Source organism: Oncorhynchus tshawytscha, linkage group LG07, assembly GCF_018296145.1.
Source record: "Oncorhynchus tshawytscha isolate Ot180627B linkage group LG07, Otsh_v2.0, whole genome shotgun sequence".
NCBI lineage: Eukaryota > Metazoa > Chordata > Actinopteri > Salmoniformes > Salmonidae > Oncorhynchus > Oncorhynchus tshawytscha.
Window position 1 is genome coordinate 66269896 of NC_056435.1, and position 20429 is coordinate 66290324.

The 20429-nt window shown below is 42.8% G+C and overlaps 2 protein-coding genes across 10 annotated transcripts in view; both read left to right on the forward strand.

Annotated features, from left to right (window-relative positions):
• The first annotated feature begins 3517 nt into the window (after positions 1–3517).
• On the forward strand, positions 3518–11789 carry LOC112246300 (retinol dehydrogenase 7-like). Of its 5 annotated transcripts, XM_024414594.2 has the most exons (7): positions 3518–4199; positions 7909–7987; positions 8218–8253; positions 8450–8775; positions 9054–9312; positions 9592–9755; positions 11128–11789. In XM_024414594.2, the coding sequence occupies exons 2-7, from the start codon at positions 7956–7958 to the stop codon at positions 11346–11348; spliced, it is 1038 nt and encodes a 345-aa protein (XP_024270362.1). In that variant the 5' UTR covers positions 3518–4199; positions 7909–7955; the 3' UTR covers positions 11349–11789. The 5 variants fall into 5 exon arrangements, with proteins under 5 accessions (XP_024270362.1, XP_024270363.1, XP_024270364.1 ...); XM_024414595.2 differs by lacking the exon at positions 8218–8253; XM_024414596.2 differs by lacking the exon at positions 8218–8253 and having other exon boundaries at positions 8453–8775.
• A 2329-nt stretch (positions 11790–14118) lies between these two features.
• The window catches only part of LOC112246286 (glutaminase kidney isoform, mitochondrial-like), a 37866-nt gene continuing 31555 nt past the window's right edge, over positions 14119–20429 (forward strand). Inside the window, exons 1-2 of one of the 5 annotated variants that reach the window (XR_006083809.1) lie at positions 14119–14668; positions 14912–15008. Coding sequence is in view for 1 of the 5 variants with exons in the window: in XM_042324841.1 (XP_042180775.1) it covers positions 14451–14668; positions 14912–15008 (315 nt within the window). In the remaining 4 variants the exon portion in view is untranslated. Of the gene's footprint in view, positions 14669–14911; positions 15013–16107; positions 16158–20429 lie in introns of those variants that run through there. The other 4 variants (XM_042324841.1, XM_042324842.1, XM_042324843.1 and 1 more) reach the window with 4 other exon arrangements.

A 20429-nucleotide genomic window follows, 5' to 3' on the forward strand; every position in this document is an offset into this window, starting at 1 on the left:
CCTGAAATGCACAAGGTCCTCTACTCCACTAATTAAGCTACACATTAAATGGTCAACTGAATCGTTTCTAGTCATCTCTCCTTCTTCCGGGCTTTTTCTTCTCTTGACTTTATATTGCGATTGGAAACTTTCATAAATTAGGTGCATTACCGCCACTGGCCTCGTTCGTCTTTCAGTCACCCACGTGGGTATAACCAATGAGATGGCACGTGGGTACCTGCTTCTATAAACCAATGAGGAGATGGCACGTGGGTACCTGCTTCTATAAACCAATGAGGAGATGGAAGAGGCAGGCCTTGCAGTGCGATCTGCATCAGAAATATAACTGACTTCTATTTTAGCCCTTGGCAACAGACGTGTGGGTGAAATAATTGAATAATATAGATATCAAAATGTATTTTGCGACACTGGAACAAAAGAGGCCTGTTTGTGTAAAAGTAGTGTGGGTAAATTGGATTTATTGGCAAGTCTCCTGTTTTAGAAAGAGACTGACTAGTTACTGCCTTCTCCCTGTCTGACTAAAACTACCTACCCTGGTTGTTTCAGAATTCCTGAATGAATATTCATCACTGAGTAAGATGGAAGAGGCAGGACTTGAGGAGCCCTGCACACTATTAACCCAATATTAAATGGATTTTGGCAGCAGGCAGATCATGCAATAGTCATGTACTCCTTACTCTGCTTATCTTAATCGGCATGCGATCATAATCGAAGTAAGCATATGCCGATTTAAACATCTGGTTTTCTACGCCATCTTTCAAATGATTACGACATGTAAAGAAACTTAATCAGATTTCCAGCGGTGTGTTTGACCTGCACATGTGCCAGAACCAGCAGCACACATTTCCTTTGAATACACAAGTATCCATCTTAGAAATATAGTTTTCACATACAAACTTTATAGGTCTGAACTCCGTCTCTAATAGGCTCCTCAAAAAATAACAGGGTTGTTGTGCGAGAGCGTTTTATTTTGATTGCCGATTTTTCTGCATTCATCAAAGTCCCATCAGGTAGCCTGATTTCAGATGTGTCCATGTTAACAGGATTTTTTTGGGAGGGGGAATCGTCTTCTTGCAAAAGCATGTAAACATTTTGAAATCAAATGATTATATTAATTGGACTATGTGCACAGAACCGTATTCATTCATGTCAGTCTGTGTTAGCAAGGCTAGCTACCTCTACCCTGTGTAATAAATGTGACGGTAACATCTCAACAGTCTCTTGCTCCTTGAAAACCTTTTGGATCATGTATGTTCCTCTTCAGTTAATAATTCTCATCTACTGTATGTCTTGTAGCCTGATGTTGTCTGTTTACGCTATCGTGCCAACTCATTGTTATGTCTTAACACATTGACGGCAATGGAGTTGGTTAACCCACAAACAGATCTGGGGGACTAGGCCATATGTCTTGTCCACAAGAGGAAAAATACTTGTCTGTTAACTTTTATGTTTTATTGTGATGCTTCTCTTTTCTTGAATGAAGACATCAAGTGGTGGACAAACTCTGACATTTGTATTATTGTTGGGTTGTGGAATCCAGTTAATCCAGCTACAGAACAACGTAAAACAACGATAGAAAGATACCAGCTAATCCAGCTACAGAACAACGTAAAGCAACGATAGAAAGATACCAGTTAATCCAGCTACAGAACAACGTAAAGCAACGATAGAAAGATACCAGTTAATCCAGCTACAGAACAACGTAAAGCAACGATAGAAAGATACCAGTTAATCCAGCTACAGAACAACGTAAAGCAACGATAGAAAGATACCAGCTAATCCAGCTACAGAACAACGTAAAGCAACGATAGAAAGATACCAGTTAATCCAGCTACAGAACAACGTAAAGCAACGATAGAAAGATACCAGTTAATCCAGCTACAGAACAACGTAAAGCAACGATAGAAAGATACCAGTTAATCCAGCTACAGAACAACGTAAAGCAACGATAGAAAGATACCAGCTAATCCAGCTACAGAACAACGTAAAGCAACGATAGAAAGATACCAGCTAATCCAGCTACAGAACAACGTAAAGCAACGATAGAAAGATACCAGTTAATCCAGCTACAGAACAACGTAATGTTGCGTCACAAGGCATTGGAGCTCAATCACCTTCTTGTTTGGTAACCACTCTCTTTCATAAATTCTGACATGACGTTTGTATTGTTGCAATGGACAAATTGATCTAAAATACAACAAGAATCTCAACTTTAGGTGATGAGACCAACTAACTTTTACCAGAATTTTGTCACACAACACAATGCCACAGATGTCTCAAGTTTCAGGGAGCGTGCAATTGGCATGTTGACTGCAGGAATGTCCACCAGAGCGGTTTCCAGATAATCTAATGTTAATTTCTAAACCCTAAACCGCCTCAAATGCTGTACGTTCAACCGGCCTCACAACCGCAGACCACGTGTATGGCGTCGCGTGTGCAAGCGGTTTGCTGATGTCAATGTTGTGAACAGAGTGGTGGGGTTATGGTATGGGCAGGCGTAAGCTACGGACAACGAACACAATTGCATTTTATCGATGACAATTTGAATGCAGAGATACCGTGACTAGATCCTGAGGCCCATTGTCGTGCCATTCATCTGCCGCCATCAGCTCATGTTTCAGCATGATAATGCACAGCCCCATGTCACAAGGATCTGTACACAATTCCTGGAAGCTGAACATATCCCAGTTCTTCCATGGCCTGCATACTCACCAGACATGTCAGCCATTGAGCATGTGTGGGATGCTCTGGATCGACGTGTACGACAGCGTGTTCTAGTTTCCACCAATATCCAGCAACTTCGCACAGCCATTGAAGAGGAGTGGGATGACATTCCACAAGCCACAATCAACAGCCAAATGTAAGTCACACCAGAAACTGACTGGTTTTCTGATCCACGCTCCTTTTTTTTTTAGGTATCTGCAGATGCATATCTGTATTCCTAGTCATGTGAAATCCATAGGTTAGGGCCTAATTTATTTATTTCAATTGACTGATTTCCTTGTATGAACTCTAAGTAAAATCTTTGAAATTGCTGGATGTGCGTTTTATATTTTAGTTCAGGATATATAATGGTGTGTAAAGACAGTATATGAATAGAAAAGGCGTGTACAGCACTAGTTATATAGGATGAGCCATGACTAGAATACAGTAAATGCATATGAAGTTGGTAAAACATTATGTAAACATTATGAAAGTGACCCGTGTTCAATGACTATGTACATGGGGCAGCAGTCTGGTGCAGGGTAGAGTACTGGGTTGTAGCCGATTTAGAACAGTGACTTAAGGCTAGTAGTGTCTATTTAACAGTCTGATGGCCTGAAGTTAGAAGCAGTCTCTCATTCACAGCCTTGATGCACTTGTACTGTCTCCGCTTTCTAGATGGTAGCGGGGTGAACAGGCCGTGGCTCGGATGGCTGAGGTCCTTGATGATCTTCTAGATGGTAGCGGGGTGAATAGGCCGTGGCTCGGGTGGCTGAGGTCCTTGATGATCTTCTAGATGGTAGCGGGGTGAATAGGCCGTGGCTCGGGTGGCTGAGGTCCTTGATGATCTTCTTGGCCTTCCTGTGACACCGGGTGTTGTAGATGTCCTGGAGAACAGGCAGTGTGCCCTCAGGGATGCGTTGGGCTGACCGGGCCCTCGGTGATGCGTTGGGCTGACCGCACCCCCCTCTGGAGAGCAATGCGGTTGCGGACGGTTCTGTTGCCGTACCAGGCGGTGATACAGCCTGACAGGATGCTCTCAATTGTGCTATGTTACATACTGACAGCTACATAATGAAAGTCTAGTGGTAGATGTACATTTTCCATGGATTGGTCTTGACATCAACTAATCATTTTTTTTTGTTTTTAAATCACATAAATGTATGTCCAGAATTTAGTGGTCCCTGAATGTATTACAGTTACTGGGCCCATAATTCCTTCTCCCCACCTACCTTTATTCCCAACACACACACAGTCCATGTACACACACATACATACACACACACACACAGTCCATGTACACACACATACACACAGTCCATGTTTACACACAGTTTGCAGATTGTCTTATAGGATAAACTACAGGGATAAAGCTCTTTCTCTGCCAGTCACACAGAGTGACACAACACAGGCTCCAGGGACCAAACTGTTACTGTCAGAGACGGAGAGAGAGAAGAGGAGATAGACCTGAGCCGACAGTAAACCACTGATAACAGGTAGGTTGGCAGTTTACTTCTAACATAATCATCAGATAATTAAAACTGAATGACATTGAATGCATTTTTGAAGTGATTCATGTGAAGTTCTAACCAATCTTTCACACTTTAAAGTAATTGTAAGATATGTACAAGGTGACATAGCTGGTTCTGGTGCATGACGTGTCCATTGTAATATATTATTATTTATTATTGAGTTATTTACATAAATGTTAAGCTCTAAATGGACCCAGGCTTTCTAAGCGTTTGCACTGATTTACAAATGTTATTATCCAGAGGGGAAGTGAGTAAATAAGGACAGTTTCATATGCTCAGCTTTGTCATGTGGCTCGGCGATATGGCCTAAAAGTTCTTATCTCTCATCTCCATTTGTTGTTGTTGTTATCTCTAAATAAGCTTTGTTTGTACAATTAAAGGTCAAATACACTGCTTTTTAAACAATCAGCAATAATCTAATGAATTCAGGGTGTGTAAAATGTATACATAGGCTAAATATAAGCCTTCCACAACCTTTAAGACCTACTAACAATTACAAATAGTTAAACTTTTTTTTGTTGTTTTTTTGCAATAATCACAGATCTGACTTTCAAGACTGTTTATGAAAATAACCTTTTTGTTACAAACACAGCCAGAACCATGCATAATGCACATACGCTAATAATGACTAACTTCTTAAAGCAGGCGTTTATATAGAAAAGGTCTCCTAAACAATAATCTCAAGCACAAGCCCACATGCTATTGAGTAGCCAGCTAATCTTTATTTTCCGACTTGGATCTATCTGCTAGCTAACAAGGGAGAACAGTTGAATTGTTATGAACACACCCTTCTGTCTGTCTCCAACTGTTTCAACTGCATGGTAGCCTGTCCACTTTGTCAATTGTTGAAATCTTATTTCTCAGAATGAGAACATGCCAATTCCTTGTATAATTGTATTTTATGCTTATTGCTCATTTATAAAAACACAGATTAGACCACTCGTATAACAGTCTTTGGCTAAAATGCTGCTAGCGGTACGTGGTACCTCAATGCCGCGTGCAACAAACTTAGCATTACTTTTCCAGAATCAATGTTCATTGATACTCCTGTTTTAGTAGTGTCTGCTCTCAATCTGAGGAGTTGAGATATAAAAAGGGGATCGGTAGAAAGATTGACAGTACAATAATGTCTCACTGTGTCTTGTTGTCCATATGACCGATTCTGTTGGACCAAACCTCAAATGCAAATAGCGAGTTGAAACCATTTGTCAGAGAAGGGGGAGGGGCTTGTTGTGTATGGCATTGGGGGGGGCTTGGTGTGTGTGGCATGGGGCGGGGCCTGGTGTGTGTGGCTTGGTGTGAGTAGCAGGGGTAGTGGCTTGGTGTGAGTAGCAGGGGTAGGGGCTTGGTGTGAGTAGCAGGGGTAGGGGCTTGGTGTGAGTAGCAGGGGTAGGGGCTTGGTGTGAGTAGCAGGGGTAGGGGCTTGGTGTGAGTAGCAAGGGTAGGGGCTTGGTGTGAGTAGCAGGGGTAGGGGCTTGGTGTGAGTAGCAGGGTAGGGGCTTGGGGTGAGTAGCAAGGGTAGGGGCTTGGGGTGAGTAGCAAGGGTAGGGGCTTGGGGTGAGTAGCAAGGGTAGGGGCTTGGGGTGAGTAGCAAGGGTAGGGGCTTGGGGTGAGTAGCAAGGGTAGGGGCTTGGGGTGAGTAGCAAGGGTAGGGGCTTGGGGTGAGTAGCAAGGGTAGGGGCTTGGGGTGAGTAGCAAGGGTAGGGGCTTGGGGTGCAAGGGTAGGGGCTTGGGGTGAGTAGCAAGGGTAGGGGCTTGGGGTGAGTAGCAAGGGTAGGGGCTTGGTGTGAGTAGCAGGGGTAGGGGCTTGGTGTGTGGCAGGGGGAGGGGCTTGGTGTGTGTGTGTAAATGGGAGGGGCTTGGTGTGTGTGTGTAAAAGGGAAGGTGCTCACAGCACAGGAGATGAGACCAAAAAGACCATGCAATTACATTACTGATAAATACTTTGAGGGAAGAAATGTACTTGCTACTATTGTGATATGGGGCGGCAGGGTAGCCTAGTGGTTAGAGCATTGGACTATTAACCGAAAGGTTGCAAGTTCAAATCCCCGAGCTGACAAGGTACAAATCTGTCGTTCAGCCACTGAACAGGCAGTTAACGCACAGTAGGCCGTCATTGAAAATAAGAATTTGTTCTTAACTGACTTGCCTAGTTAAATAAAGGTAAATGTTGTCTCACCTATGTTACGATTAATTCACTAATTGTAAGTTGCTCTGGATAAGAGTATCTCACTGTCCCCTCGCCATCACACTAGTTACTGTCCCCTCGCCATCACACTAGTTACTGTCCCCTCGCCATCACACTAGTTACTGTCCCCTCGCCATCACACTAGTTACTGTCCCCTCGCCATCACACTAGTTACTGTCCCCTCGCCATCACACTAGTTACTGTCCCCTGGCCATCACACTAGTTACTGTCCCCTCGCCATCACACTAGTTACTGTCCCTTCGCCATCACACTAGTTACTGTCCCCTCGCCATCACACTAGTTACTGTCCACACTAGTTGCCATCACATATCAGAGATGTGATGATTGAAATCGTTCGGCCTATGTGATGTACATTTAATGAGTGATTTTATGGCTAACATACTGTAGTTACAGGTGTACCAGGCAATATCCCCTCCTACAGGTGTTCTTATTGGTGTGTTTGTGTGACTGTCTGTACCCCTGAAATCCTCCTTGGTCCGCCGTGCACCTTGCTTACATACAGTATGTCCCTTTCTTCCGTGTGATCCCAGGATGTCCCAATCTATTCCACCCAAGGCTTAATAAGTCTGCCGGGAGGCTAATACATTTTGAGAGGCTTAAATAGCTTGAAGAGAGGCAATGGGTTTTTGCTACAAAACAATCAAAGCCCTGCCTTAAACCCCTATCCTCGTTCCAGTGCCTCTTTGTTTCATAAGATCTATAAGAGCCTTATCCCAAGACTCCTTGTGTGCTCTGAAGAAAACTGCCCATATTATGCATATCATTCTTTAAATACCTCCACTGGAAAGCCCAAAAACACGTGTTATAAGATGTCAGATTCAACTGATCCTTGTCAAAATAGGCCATCTGGTAAAGTGTATTCCAGATTCCACTGAGTTGTTATTTTGGGGGCTTTCACTGGATGTTTGGGTTTTAGTCCATTTTCTTTGAAGGATAAAATTTATGAAAATGTTCCCCTTTTTCATCAAAGATTTTACGATGATTTGTAAAGTCTTCTGTTGTCACGATGAAAAATATAAACTTTAGCCAAGTGTCAGTTCACTGATAATGTCAGAGTTCCCCAGGTTTGTTTGCCTTTTTTTGTATTCTCCATGATGTTGAGCCCCCCCGTTTGTGGTCCCAAATTGCACCCTATTCCCTATACAGTGCACTAGTTTTAACCAGAGTCATATGGCCCCTGGTCAACAGTAGCGCACTATATAGGGTGCCATTTGGGACACAAACAAGGTCCGGGGGAGGGTACCGCAACGTCATGGAGAATCCAAAAAAGGCAAACAAACATGTATCTGGCAATAACCACTTTAGTGAATATTTACATAAATAAGCACAGAGATATAGGAGCTGATCGGCATACAATGTTACAAGAGGACATGTAGACTACAGTGACAGGTTTGACTGAACGACTTGCTCAGGTAGTGTTGACAACATTTTGTAATGTGTGTTATTTCCTAACACTTCCTGCAGGGATTAATTTTTCTACACCTCCATAAAATCCTCTCCCAGACCTCATCATGGATATTGATTCCGTGTACCAGTATTTAGGGTAAGATTTAATCATTCCATTTAACTCCTAGGATGTTCTTTTGGAAATAAGCCTATGTAAACCCGCATGAAAACACCCACTCACTTTTCAATCAATGTCATAAGAATGTCGTATCTGCATGAAATTCTATCAATGTCATATTTCAACATAACTGATGGTGAACATCCATTTATTCTATTTGGAGAAAAAAAAGCCATATATGTACAGTTCTCTGTCTCATTTCAACCTAGATTTCAAGCACAAACCAACGATTCAGGGACTTCAAGGTTTGGTTGGCTTCAAGTGGATTTCATCTTTGTTGACAACTCAATCAAATACCAACCAAACGTAGATGTTGACTTGATGTTAATGTAAGGTCTTTGCCTGGTGTGATGCTAAAGAAAAACAAGACATCGGGCAAAAAAAAATGATCAACATCATATTTCACCCTACAACCTCTCACTGTGCTCTCCTCTTCCCCAGTAGGGATAATCTATGGCTGTATGGCATTTCTACCTTCGTGGTTCTGTGGACGCTAGGCTGGCTGTACAGAGACAGTCTGGAAGTAGAGAACGTCAAGGAGAAGTATGTGTTTGTGACGGGCTGTGACTCTGGCTTTGGGAACTTGCTCTGTAAGAGGCTAGACCAGCGAGGGTTCAGGGTGATAGCTGGGTGTCTCACAGAGAAAGGGGCTGATGATCTGAACATGGCGACTGGGCCGTACCTGAAGACTGTTCTCCTAGACGTGACGAGCACCGCCAGTATACAGAAAGCTATGGAGTACACCAAGCAGGAGGTTGGAGATAACGGTGAGAAACCATCTGGAGTGGGGTTTATGTTACTCACTGCTAGGGCCAGGAGTTTTTTCTACCTATATTCCTGACTAGTATCTCTGTTTCCTACCTGTAACCTATCCTGGTCTGGTCAGAGAGGCCCTAAGGCTGTAACCATGACTCAAACAGCAGTTGTGTCAAATAAAACAGATGCATGTGACTTGAAATACACAGTGAATCCAAAGCTGAAAACATTTCTGACTAAATAATAACAATATCTTCATATTTCTCTCTCTCGTCCTCCCCTCTCCCAGGACTGTGGGGTATCGTGAACAACGCGGGGCGCTCCCTGCCCATGGGTCCCACAGAGTGGATGAGGATGGAGGACTATACCAGTACCCTGAAGGTCAACATGACGGGGGTGATAGAGATGACCCTCACCTTCCTGCCCCTCATCAAACAGGCCCAGGGGAGGATTGTCAACGTGGCCTCAGTGCTGGGTAGGGTGGCGGCTAACGGAGGGGGATACTGCATCTCTAAGTTCGCTGTGGAGTCCTTCTCAGACTGCCTCAGGTAGGCTACTATAGTTTGTTTGGATCTTTGTAAGCCCACAATGCAGGCTAATTATTCCAGGTAGTATCACAACAACATATAGTAGTCATCACGAAGCTCAATTCAACCAAACCCGTATTGTGGTATTTACCTTTCTTAGATTCTTATAGTCTGCTTTAATCTACTGTATTTCACTGAGCTACAATATTCAATAATACAAAATTATACAATGTTAAAGAGCAACATAGTGTTTTTAGAGAATGTATGCCAACCAAGCATTGATGTCTACATTTTCCAAAGGAGGGATATCCACTACTTTGGGATCAAGGTGTGCATCATTGAACCAGGTTTCTTTAAGACAGCGGTTACCAGTCTGGATCCCATTGAGAGAGAGCTGCATCGCCTGTGGAACCAGCTCACACCTGAAGTAAAGGCCAGCTACGGAGACAAATACCTGGATAAGTGTAAGCAGCAGTAGAAGTGGTAGTAGTAGTAGCAGCAGCAGTAGTAGTAGTAGTAGTGGTGGTAGTGGTGGTAGTGGTGGTAGTAGCAGTGGCAGTAGTGGTAGTAGCAGTAGTGGTGGTAGTAGCAGCAGTAGAAGTGGTGGTAGTAGTAGTAGAAGTGGTAGTGGTGGTAGTAGTAGTAGTAGAAGTGGTAGTGGTGGTAGTGGCAGCAGTAGAAGTGGTAGTAGCAGCAGTAGAAGTGGTAGTGGCTGCAGTAGAAGTGGTAGTGGTGGCAGTAGCAGTAGAAGTGGTAGTAGCAGTAGAAGTGGTAGTGGTGGTAGTAGAAGTGGTGGTAGAAGTGGTTGTGGTAGTAGTAGTAGCAGTAGAAGTGGTAGCAGTGGTGGTGGTGGTAGTAGTAGTGGTAGTAGTAGTAGCAGTGGTGGTAGTAGTAGTAGCAGTAGAAGTGGTAGTAGCAGTAGAAGTGGTAGTAGTAGTAGAAGTGGTAGTAGTAGTAGTAGTAGTGGTGGTAGTAGTAGTAGTAGTAGTAGTAGTAGTAGTGGTGGTAGTAGTAGAAGTGGTAGTAGTAGTAGTAGTGGTGGTGGTAGTAGTAGTAGCAGTAGAAGTGGTAGTAGTAGTAGTAGCAGTAGTAGTAGTAGTGGTGGTAGTAGCAGCAGCAGTAGTAGCAGAAGAAGAAGGTCATCTGTCAGATGAGACGTTGGAATAAACCACGGTCCTGCCCTTCACACACAGGGTTAAAACCAGGGGCTGGAACCGGTTCAGGGAACAGAACCCCATTTTTGGGGGGAGGAATCAAATCAGAACTGGGGACGAAAGTTATCTCTATACTGTTATGGAACAGAACAATTATTTAAAAGCGTGGGAACCAGTTAATGTTCTTTGATAATAATAATTTGGGGGGTTATATTTGAAAGTAATGTCAAGCTAAATGTTTTTTTTTTAAAGTTTAAAGATTTCAGGAGGTTTAAAAAAATAACAGAAAATAACAATAGAAACCAGTCCAGAACTTTATTTTTCTGGTCGGGACAGAGGAATGGCATGAACAAAAATGATAGTTCTGTTCAGAATGAAACGATTGGAAAATAATTTGTTCCAACCCCTGGTTAAAACCTCTAGTCTTGTTTAAGTGTCAATGGAATTTGCTGCGAAATCTCATTAGTAGAAAATCCCATTGACATTTGTTTCAAGACTATACGTAGTATTACCATCCTGGCTCTCATGCTACATCCAGCTTATCATCCAGTTGGTTTCTGGCTTCAACCCCTCTCCTCTTCACTTTTCTTTTCTCCTCTTCTCTCCTCTAGTCCTCCCATTGGCCGTACAAATTCCGAACAGTTTTAACAATATCCTCTTTCCCCACCCCCAACCGATCCAGACATCCAGATACAACGGTTGATCATGAATGCATCTTGTGACTCTGACCTGAGTAAAGTGACTAACTGCATGGAGCATGCCTTGATGTCTTCCTACCCCCGTACCCGCTACAGTGCCGGCTGGGACGCCAAGTTTGGATGGATCCCTCTCTCTTACATGCCATCCTGTGTCATCGATATTGGGCTGAAACTGGTGATGCCACGTCCTGCTAAGAGTGTGTAGAGATGCATTTAAAATAGTTAATAGGATACAATACTATATGCAATACAATCCTATACTAAACCATTTTAAAAAAAAAAAACAGTATATTGTTTTGAGTTTAAACGTACAGAATGTAGAGTAGTCTACACAATTTTACCTGAAACTTAATTCAATGCATTTCTTTCCAGGCCTACTGTCGGTGTTTTGAAGCTAGATTATATCCTAGAGTTATGAAAAAATAACATGGAATAGTTATGAATAGTTATGTTTGGGAACCTACTGTGCCTTTTTTGTCACCATTATTTATGTTGCTTAATTTCAAGCAAGATTTAAAGTTTTACAGGCAAAAGCTTTATTTACCTACAACAAGCAGTTTGAACATCGTCCAATAAGGCTGAAAGAACTGATGTCCCATTATATGAACACAAATAATAAAATGAGACCCAATTCATGATTTTCAAAGCTCGTCGTCTCATTGTCAGCCTGTTAGGATTTCTCCCCACTGTGAGATGGCCAAAGTATTTCAAAACATAGCCGATAGGAACTATATCGGTCTGTTGATTTAACCAAACAGTTCATCGTACAGTATGTCTGCTCTGCTCTGTAGCCTCTGCCTTAAATCGGTTCATTATAAACAGTGACATGTTGGTTAATGGTTACATGATGCAGATACTTGAGTATTTTGAATACATTATATATTTGGCATCAAACCTTGTGTTTGTCATCTGCCAGAATATGCCATGTCTTCAAGCTTGATTGTATAGTACTTTCCCATTGGTCGCTGTGCTGACTGAACTGGAGTGTGTACCTCGTACATTTTTCAATCACCCACATGGGAACAGTATGTCCTACAAACCAATTAGTAGGTGGGAGAGGCAGGACTTGCAGCTCAACAAGCATCTGAAATAGAACCAAAGTTAATGGCTATACTTACAAGATACACGTCGCTCCGCCCTAACAATGGGAGTCGTTGTCATGGCGGGCTGTCTAGCTGCATATCCTTTCTCTGGATTGGTGCATACATCTCCTTATTGTAATCATCTTTTGAATATTCGATGAGGGTTGGTGACGACAACCGCCTGTCTTCAATGGAGAGACACGAGAAGTTGTAACGACTTAAGCATTACGAAACTTCTATTGGCTTAAAACAACCTCAAGTAGCAAATATATATTTTTTGAATGACCAAATTTGACACTCATTGACCTCCATACAAAAAGTCCTTGCTTAGTGGGCGAAACAACGAAATAACGCCACCTGCTGGATGGAGACATATTTTCCGCCGAATTGCGCCTCTCTTCCTCAGTGATAGAACAAGTTGTACTTTAGAGTCTGTCAATACGGACCACGTTGAAGCTCGCTAGCAGTTTGGATGAAATGAGTGAATAACATGTACGTGTAAATTATTAATGGGAAGTTCGGCTCTTTTTAATAACTCAGATCTGTTCGACTCCTTCAGTAAAAATAACGAATATTCTGACTGACTCATTTCGTTCATTTGAGTCAGTAATGTCAAAAGCATGCAGGCTGTATGTTTTTGGTTCTACAAAGCTGTGTCCATAATTTATTATTGCACCATGCGATCAATTACCAGTTCTAAACATGTCTTTTTCTTCTCTATGATATTATTGCTGTCTGCAGTGCAACTTGATCTATTGTACGGATGTTTTGTCGGAGCAAGTCTCTGGAACCATGAGCCAGAGAGCGTATTAAATCCTGCTGTATAGTCACTGCGGTCAGCAGGTCAAACGAACGACAAAATGAACGAGTCACTCAGGGAAAAAATGATTCATGACTCGATTTAGTAAAAGGACTCGTTCAAAAATACTGTTTGCAACGCTCCGGCACGCAACGCGGTTTGGTCCACAGGTGCAGAGCGCTTGATTTGCCCGTTTTGACTACCTGTTTAAGAGCGTAGTCAAAACTACAAATGCCTGAGTATTCCATGCAAAACAAATAACACATTTAGCTCTATCAGTTACATTATCTACATGATCTAATAATCCCCAGTTTACAATTGGCTCATTCATCCCCCTCCTCTACACTATAACTATTCCCCAGGTCGTTGCTGTAAATGACAACGTGTTCTCACTCAATTTACCTGGTAAAATAATGAATAAATAAAAAATAAAACAAATGATCAGCATTTGCCGATGTAACGTTACTGTTGGCGGATAATGTGTTCACTTTGCAAGCTACCGGTAGAAACGTTGTACAGTTGGTTTAACAGTGGTAAGTAGACCTAATGCACTTTTTCTACAATCAACGTAGGCCTACCTAGCGAAGTTAGCTAACGTTTTCCCCCTTTCAACATTGACTTTAGTAGCATTTAAGAATTGCTGCAGACATACATGATAGGCTACATTGACTGATGGACCACGTCTAATTTGCTTGATAGTTAGCTAGCTAATAATAGATCACGTTAATATTGCTAGTTAACAAGATGACTTTCAGGGTATAAACTAGATGGCTATATCCAGATATTGTTTGATTTGCTTTCCATATACTGTAGTGGTGATGACAGTAGTCCGACTGACAACTTTACCAGGAGGATTTACCAATGTCAAGCTCTTTCTGAAAGCCTAATATCCGATGAAGCAAGATGAATTACACATATTGTTTGCTTAGCGTTACATGCCAAATGGAAAAAATGATCAGTTGAATTTTACAGATCATGAAAAGCATGCAGTTATTTGCTGTGTAACTCAGATGATAGAGCTAAATGTGGAATAAGCAGAAATATCTAGTTCTGACTATGTTCTTCAATGTGATAATATTAAAACCAAATAGTTCTAAACATTTATTTAACAATCCTTTGAAAAGGGCACTGTAGTTGTTGTCAATGGTTTTAGCGGAGCTGGGGGTTTCCTTGCTCCCCAGCAGCCAAGTTGACCTGCTATAAATACACACTCCGACGTCATCGGCGCAGTTTTCCTCTTGTGCGCTCATGACAAGTTTCGAACGTGAAAACGAGTGCTGCCTAGATACCTGTAGTCGGTTGACCAGAACGGACTTATCAGACTAAGGGTAAATAGTGGAGAAAGTAACGGAAATACTATCGAAAAGGTATCCGAAGGCAGTTATTTATCCTTAAATGCTTTTATTTTTGTAACGTTAGTGTAACCATGCACTGTTTGAAAATATTACGGGTGACCAACGCAGCAGCTGTTGAAACTTTGAAAGACACGACTAAAATAGTTTTAAAAAAGGTTTGTTATAACGGCTTATTACCGTGTTGTCGTCGTAATGTTAAAGTTCAACCGGCACAATATTTCAACACAAGCTCAACAGATCAGCACCGCATCGGAACAACCTCTGACATGGACCACGTGCTTTCCAAACTGTGAGTTTGTGTTTTTATTGTTCCAGTTCAGACAGTTAATTTGTGTTATGTATTGATTGGCAGATATTAATTTACTGTGCGTGTGCGTGAATCACATATAGGCCTATGTTATTCTATATTCAAAACATGGCTTGTCTCCATTCTCCTCAATCATCCATTACTCTTTATAAATAGCCAATCAAGTTGTGTATGTCTGTGTTGTTTAAAGCTGACAATTTCCCTCTTCACTGTATGTATATGTAGGAGCAGTGGGAAGGGTCTCTTCTCGGAGGTAGAAGATATGCTCTTCTACATCATCACAGAGGGTCAGAAACAAGTCCCCGTCTCACACTTTATCTCTGTGAGTAAGTACACACATCAGTTAACAGAAACAAGTCCCCGTCTCACACTTTATCTCTGTGAGTAAGTACACACATCAGTTAACAGAAACAAGTCCCCGTCTCACACTTTATCTCTGTGAGTAAGTACACACATCAGTTAACAGAAACAAGTCCCCGTCTCACACTTTATCTCTGTGAGTAAGTAACAGTTAACAGAAACAAGTCCCCGTCTCACACTTTATCTCTGTGAGTAAGTACACACATCAGTTAACAGAAACAAGTCCCCGTCTCACACTTTATCTCTGTGAGTAAGTACACACATCAGTTAACCAAGTCCCCGTCTCATACAGAAAGTAACAGTTAACAGAAACAAGTCCCCGTCTCACACTTTATCTCTGTGAGTAAGTACACACATCAGTTAACAGAAACAAGTCCCCGTCTCACACTTTATCTCTGTGAGTAAGTACACACATCAGTTAACAGAAACAAGTCCCCGTCTCACACTTTATCTCTGTGAGTAACACATCAGTTAACAGAAACAAGTCCCCGTCTCACACTTTATCTCTGTGAGTACATACAGCCATCAAACAGAAACAAGTCCCATCTCACACTTTATCTCTGTGAGTAAGTACACACATCAGTTAACTCCCCGTCTCACACACTTTATCTCTGTGAGTAAGTACACACACAGTTAACACTGTGAGTAACAGACATTTACACTTTATCTCTGCAAATAAAGTTAACAAAAAGTCCCCGTCTCACACTTTATCTCTGTCATCAGTTAACAGAAACAAGTCCCCGTCTCACACTTTATCTCTGTGAGTAAGTACACACATCAGTTAACAGAAACAAGTCCCCGTCTCACACTTTATCTCTGTGAGTAAGTACACACATCAGTTAACAGAAACAAGTCCCCGTCTCACACTTTATCTCTGTGAGTAAGTACACACATCAGTTAACAGAAACAAGTCCCCGTCTCACACTTTATCTCTGTGAGTAAGTACACAATCAGTTAACAGAAACAAGTCCCCGTCTCACACTTTATCTCTGTGAGTAAGTACACACATCAGTTAACAGAAACAAGTCCCCGTCTCACACTTTATCTCTGTGAGTAAGTACACACATCAGTTAACAGAAACAAGTCCCCGTCTCACACTTTATCTCTGTGAGTAAGTACACACATCTGTTAACCTATACAGAAAAGAAGAGTAGGTTGTAAATTAAATACCTTACTCTGTCACAATCCTCCTTGACAACAAACTCTCTCTTGATATAGACATACAGACACAAAAGCACATTCTTGTTCTCTCGCTCCCTCTGTCTCGCTCCCTCCCACACACACACACAAAAACACTGAAGGACAGACATTTATTTGCAAATAAAGATACAAAATCTGTCATAAGAGATGATCTATGAGACTTGATCTAATTCTGCTCTCACTCAAACTTCGTCTTTCCACCATTTGAGCTATACTTACTCCAGGTATGCTGAGTGCAAGGGTTATTGGAGACTTGGGGCCACCAAACTGCCACCATGGCAGTGCCAACTCTCTTTACTTTGAGGAAGTAGGGTAATTATGTGCTAGAGAGGACGTAGGGTCCTTATGAGGAATGGAGGAAGTAGGGTAATTAAGAGGAAGTAGGGTAATTAGGAGGAAGGGAGGAAGTAGGGTAATTATGTGCTAGAGAGGAAGTAGGGTCCTTATGTGGAATGGAGGAAATAGGGTAATTATTAGGAAGGGAGGACGTAGGGTAATTAGGAGGAAGAGAGGAAGTAGGGTAATTATGAGGAAGGGAGGGAATAGGGTAGTTATAAGGAATATGGTAATTATGAGGACGGGAGGAAGTAGGGTAATTATGAGGAAGGGCGGAAGTAGGGTAATTATGAGGAATATGGTAATTATGAGGAGGGGGGGAGTGGGGTAGTTATGAGGAATATGGTAATTATGAGGACTGGAGGAGGTAGGGTAATTATGAGGAAGGGAGGAGGTAGGGTAATTACGAGGAATATGGTAATTATGAGGACAGGAGGAGGTAGGGTAATTACGAGGAATATGGTAATTATGAGGACGGGAGGAGGTAGGGTAATTACGAGGAATATGGTAATTATGAGGACGGGAGGAGGTAGGGTAATTATGAGGACGGGAGGAGGTAGGGTAATTATGAGGATGGGAGGAGGTAGGGTAATTATGAGGACGGGAGGAGGTAGGGTAATTATGAGGACGGGAGGAGGTAGGGTAATTATGAGGACGGGAGGAGGTAGGGTAATTATGAGGACGGGAGGAGGTAGGGTAATTATGAGGACGGGAGGAGGTAGGGTAATTATGAGGACGGGAGGAGGTAGGGTAATTATGAGGACGGGAGGAGGTAGGGTAATTATGAGGACGGGAGGAGGTAGGGTAATTATGAGGACGGGAGGAGGTAGGGTAATTATGAGGACGGGAGGAGGTAGGGTAATTATGAGGACGGGAGGAGGTAGGGTAATTATGAGGACGGGAGGAGGTAGGGTAATTATGAGGACGGGAGGAGGTAGGGTAATTATGAGGACGGGAGGAGGTAGGGTAATTATGAGGACGGGAGGAGGTAGGGTAATTATGAGGACGGGAGGAGGTAGGGTAATTATGAGGACGGGAGGAGGTAGGGTAATTATGAGGACGGGAGGAGGTAGGGTAATTATGAGGACGGGAGGAGGTAGGGTAATTATGAGGACGGGAGGAGGTAGGGTAATTATGAGGACGGGAGGAGGTAGGGTAATTATGAGGACGGGAGGAGGTAGGGTAATTATGAGGACGGGAGGAGGTAGGGTAATTATGAGGACGGGAGGAGGTAGGGTAATTATGAGGACGGGAGGAGGTAGGGTAATTATGAGGACGGGAGGAGGTAGGGTAATTATGAGGACGGGAGGAGGTAGGGTAATTATGAGGACGGGAGGAGGTAGGGTAATTATGAGGACGGGAGGAGGTAGGGTAATTATGAGGACGGGAGGAGGTAGGGTAATTATGAGGACGGGAGGAGGTAGGGTAATTATGAGGACGGGAGGAGGTAGGGTAATTATGAGGACGGGAGGAGGTAGGGTAATTATGAGGACGGGAGGAGGTAGGGTAATTGGGAGGACGGGAGGAGGTAGGGTAATTGGGAGGACGGGAGGAGGTAGGGTAATTGGGAGGACGGGAGGAGGTAGGGTAATTGGGAGGACGGGAGGAGGTAGGGTAATTGGGAGGACGGGAGGAGGTAGGGTAATTGGGAGGACGGGAGGAGGTAGGGTAATTGGGAGGACGGGAGGAGGTAGGGTAATTGGGAGGACGGGAGGAGGTAGGGTAATTGGGAGGACGGGAGGAGGTAGGGTAATTATGAGGACGGGAGGAGGTAGGGTAATTATGAGGACGGGAGGAGGTAGGGTAATTGGGAGGAGGGAGGAGGTAGGGTAATTGGGACGGGAGGAGGTAGGGTAATTGGGAGGGAGGTAGGGTAATTATGGGAGGAGGAGGTAGGGTAATTGGGAGGACGGGAGGAGGTAGGGTAATTGGGAGGACGGGAGGAGGTAGGGTAATTGGGAGGACGGGAGGAGGTAGGGTAATTGGGAGGACGGGAGGAGGTAGGGTAATTGGGAGGACGGGAGGAGGTAGGGTAATTGGGAGGGTACGGGAGGAGGTAGGGTAATTGGGAGGACGGGAGGAGGTAGGGTAATTATGGAGGACGGGAGGAGGTAGGGTAATTATGAGGACGGGAGGAGGTAGGGTAATTGGGAGGACGGGAGGAGGTAGGGTAATTGGGAGGACGGGAGGAGGTAGGGTAATTGGGAGGACGGGAGGAGGTAGGGTAATTATGAGGAATATGGTAATTATGAGGAAGGGAGGATGTAGGGTAATTATGAGGACGGGAGGATGTAGGGTAATTATGAGGAATATGGTAATTATGAGGAAGGAAAGACGTGCAACAAGTGAGGCGTACATCGAGTACATCCCTTGTGCAGGCTGACATGGTGTTCATTGCAAATTGAATTGCAGTGTTTGACATAGACAGTGCAACTATCAGGAGAAACATAATATTCTGCATAGCATACTTTCCCAATGTAGCTGTCAAGACAGGCCAATGTACTGTAGTCCCCTATAGTAGGTTATAGATATTCATATCCATATGAATTTTCTGAATAGATAACCAACAGCTGTTAAAAAATTATACATTCCGCTGATATGTGATTTAACCTAGTTAAATAAAGGTAAAAATAAATAAATAAAAACAATTGAGTGAATCGACTCTTGAAACAATAAGGTGTATCGTGGAACATGGCTATTTCAGTATGTTATTTCAATTAAATAGTGTCCATGTCTCCAAGCCTGATGAAGGAAGGAATGTGTCTGGTGAAGATCACAACACATCAGTCTAAAGATTACCCTGCAGAGACCAGAGAGAATAGAATTAGGTTGTAAAGATGACCCTGCAGAGACCAGAGAGACTAGAAATAGGTTGTAAAGTTTACCCTGCAGAGACCAGAGAGACTAGATTAGGTTGTAAAGATTACCCTGCTGAGACTAGACAGACTAGATTAAGTTGTAAAGATTACCCTGCAGAGACCAGACAGACTAGATTAGGTTGTAAAGATTACCCTGCAGAGACTAGATTAAGTTGTAAAGATTACCCTGCAGAGACTAGATTAGGTTGTAAAGTTACCCGGCAGAGACTAGATTAGGTTGTAAAGTTACCCGGCAGAGACTAGATTAGGTTGTAAAGTTACCCGGCAGAGACTAGATTAGGTTGTAAAGATTACCCTGCAGAGACTAGATTAGGTTGTAAAGTTACCCGGCAGAGACTAAATTAGGTTGTAAAGTTACCCGTCAGAAACTAGATTAGGTTGTAAAGCTACACGGCAGAGACTAGTTTAATTTGTAAAGATTACCCGGCAGAGACTAGATTAGGTTGTAAAGTTACCCGGCAGAGACTAGATTAGGTTGTAAAGATTACCCTGCAGAGACTAGATTAGGTTGTAAAGTTACCCGGCAGAGACTAGATTAATTTGTAAAGATTACCCTGCAGAGATTAGATTATTTTGTAAAGATTACCCTGCAGAGACTAGATTAATTTGTAAAGATTACCCTGCAGAGACTAGATTAATTTGTAAAGATTACCCTGCAGAGATTAGATTATTTTGTAAAGATTACCCTGCAGAGATTAGATTAGGTTGTAAAGTTACCCGGCAGAGACTAGATTAGGTTGTAAAGTTACCCGGCAGAGACTAGATTAATTTGTAAAGATTACCCTGCAGAGATTAGATTATTTTGTAAAGATTACCCTGCAGAGACTAGATTAGGTTGTAAAGATTACCCGGCAGAGACTCAATTAGGTTGTAAAGTTACCCGTCAGAAACTAGATTAGGTTGTAAAATTACCCGTCAGAAACTAGATTAGGTTGTAAAGTTACCCGGGAGAGACTAGATTAGGTTGT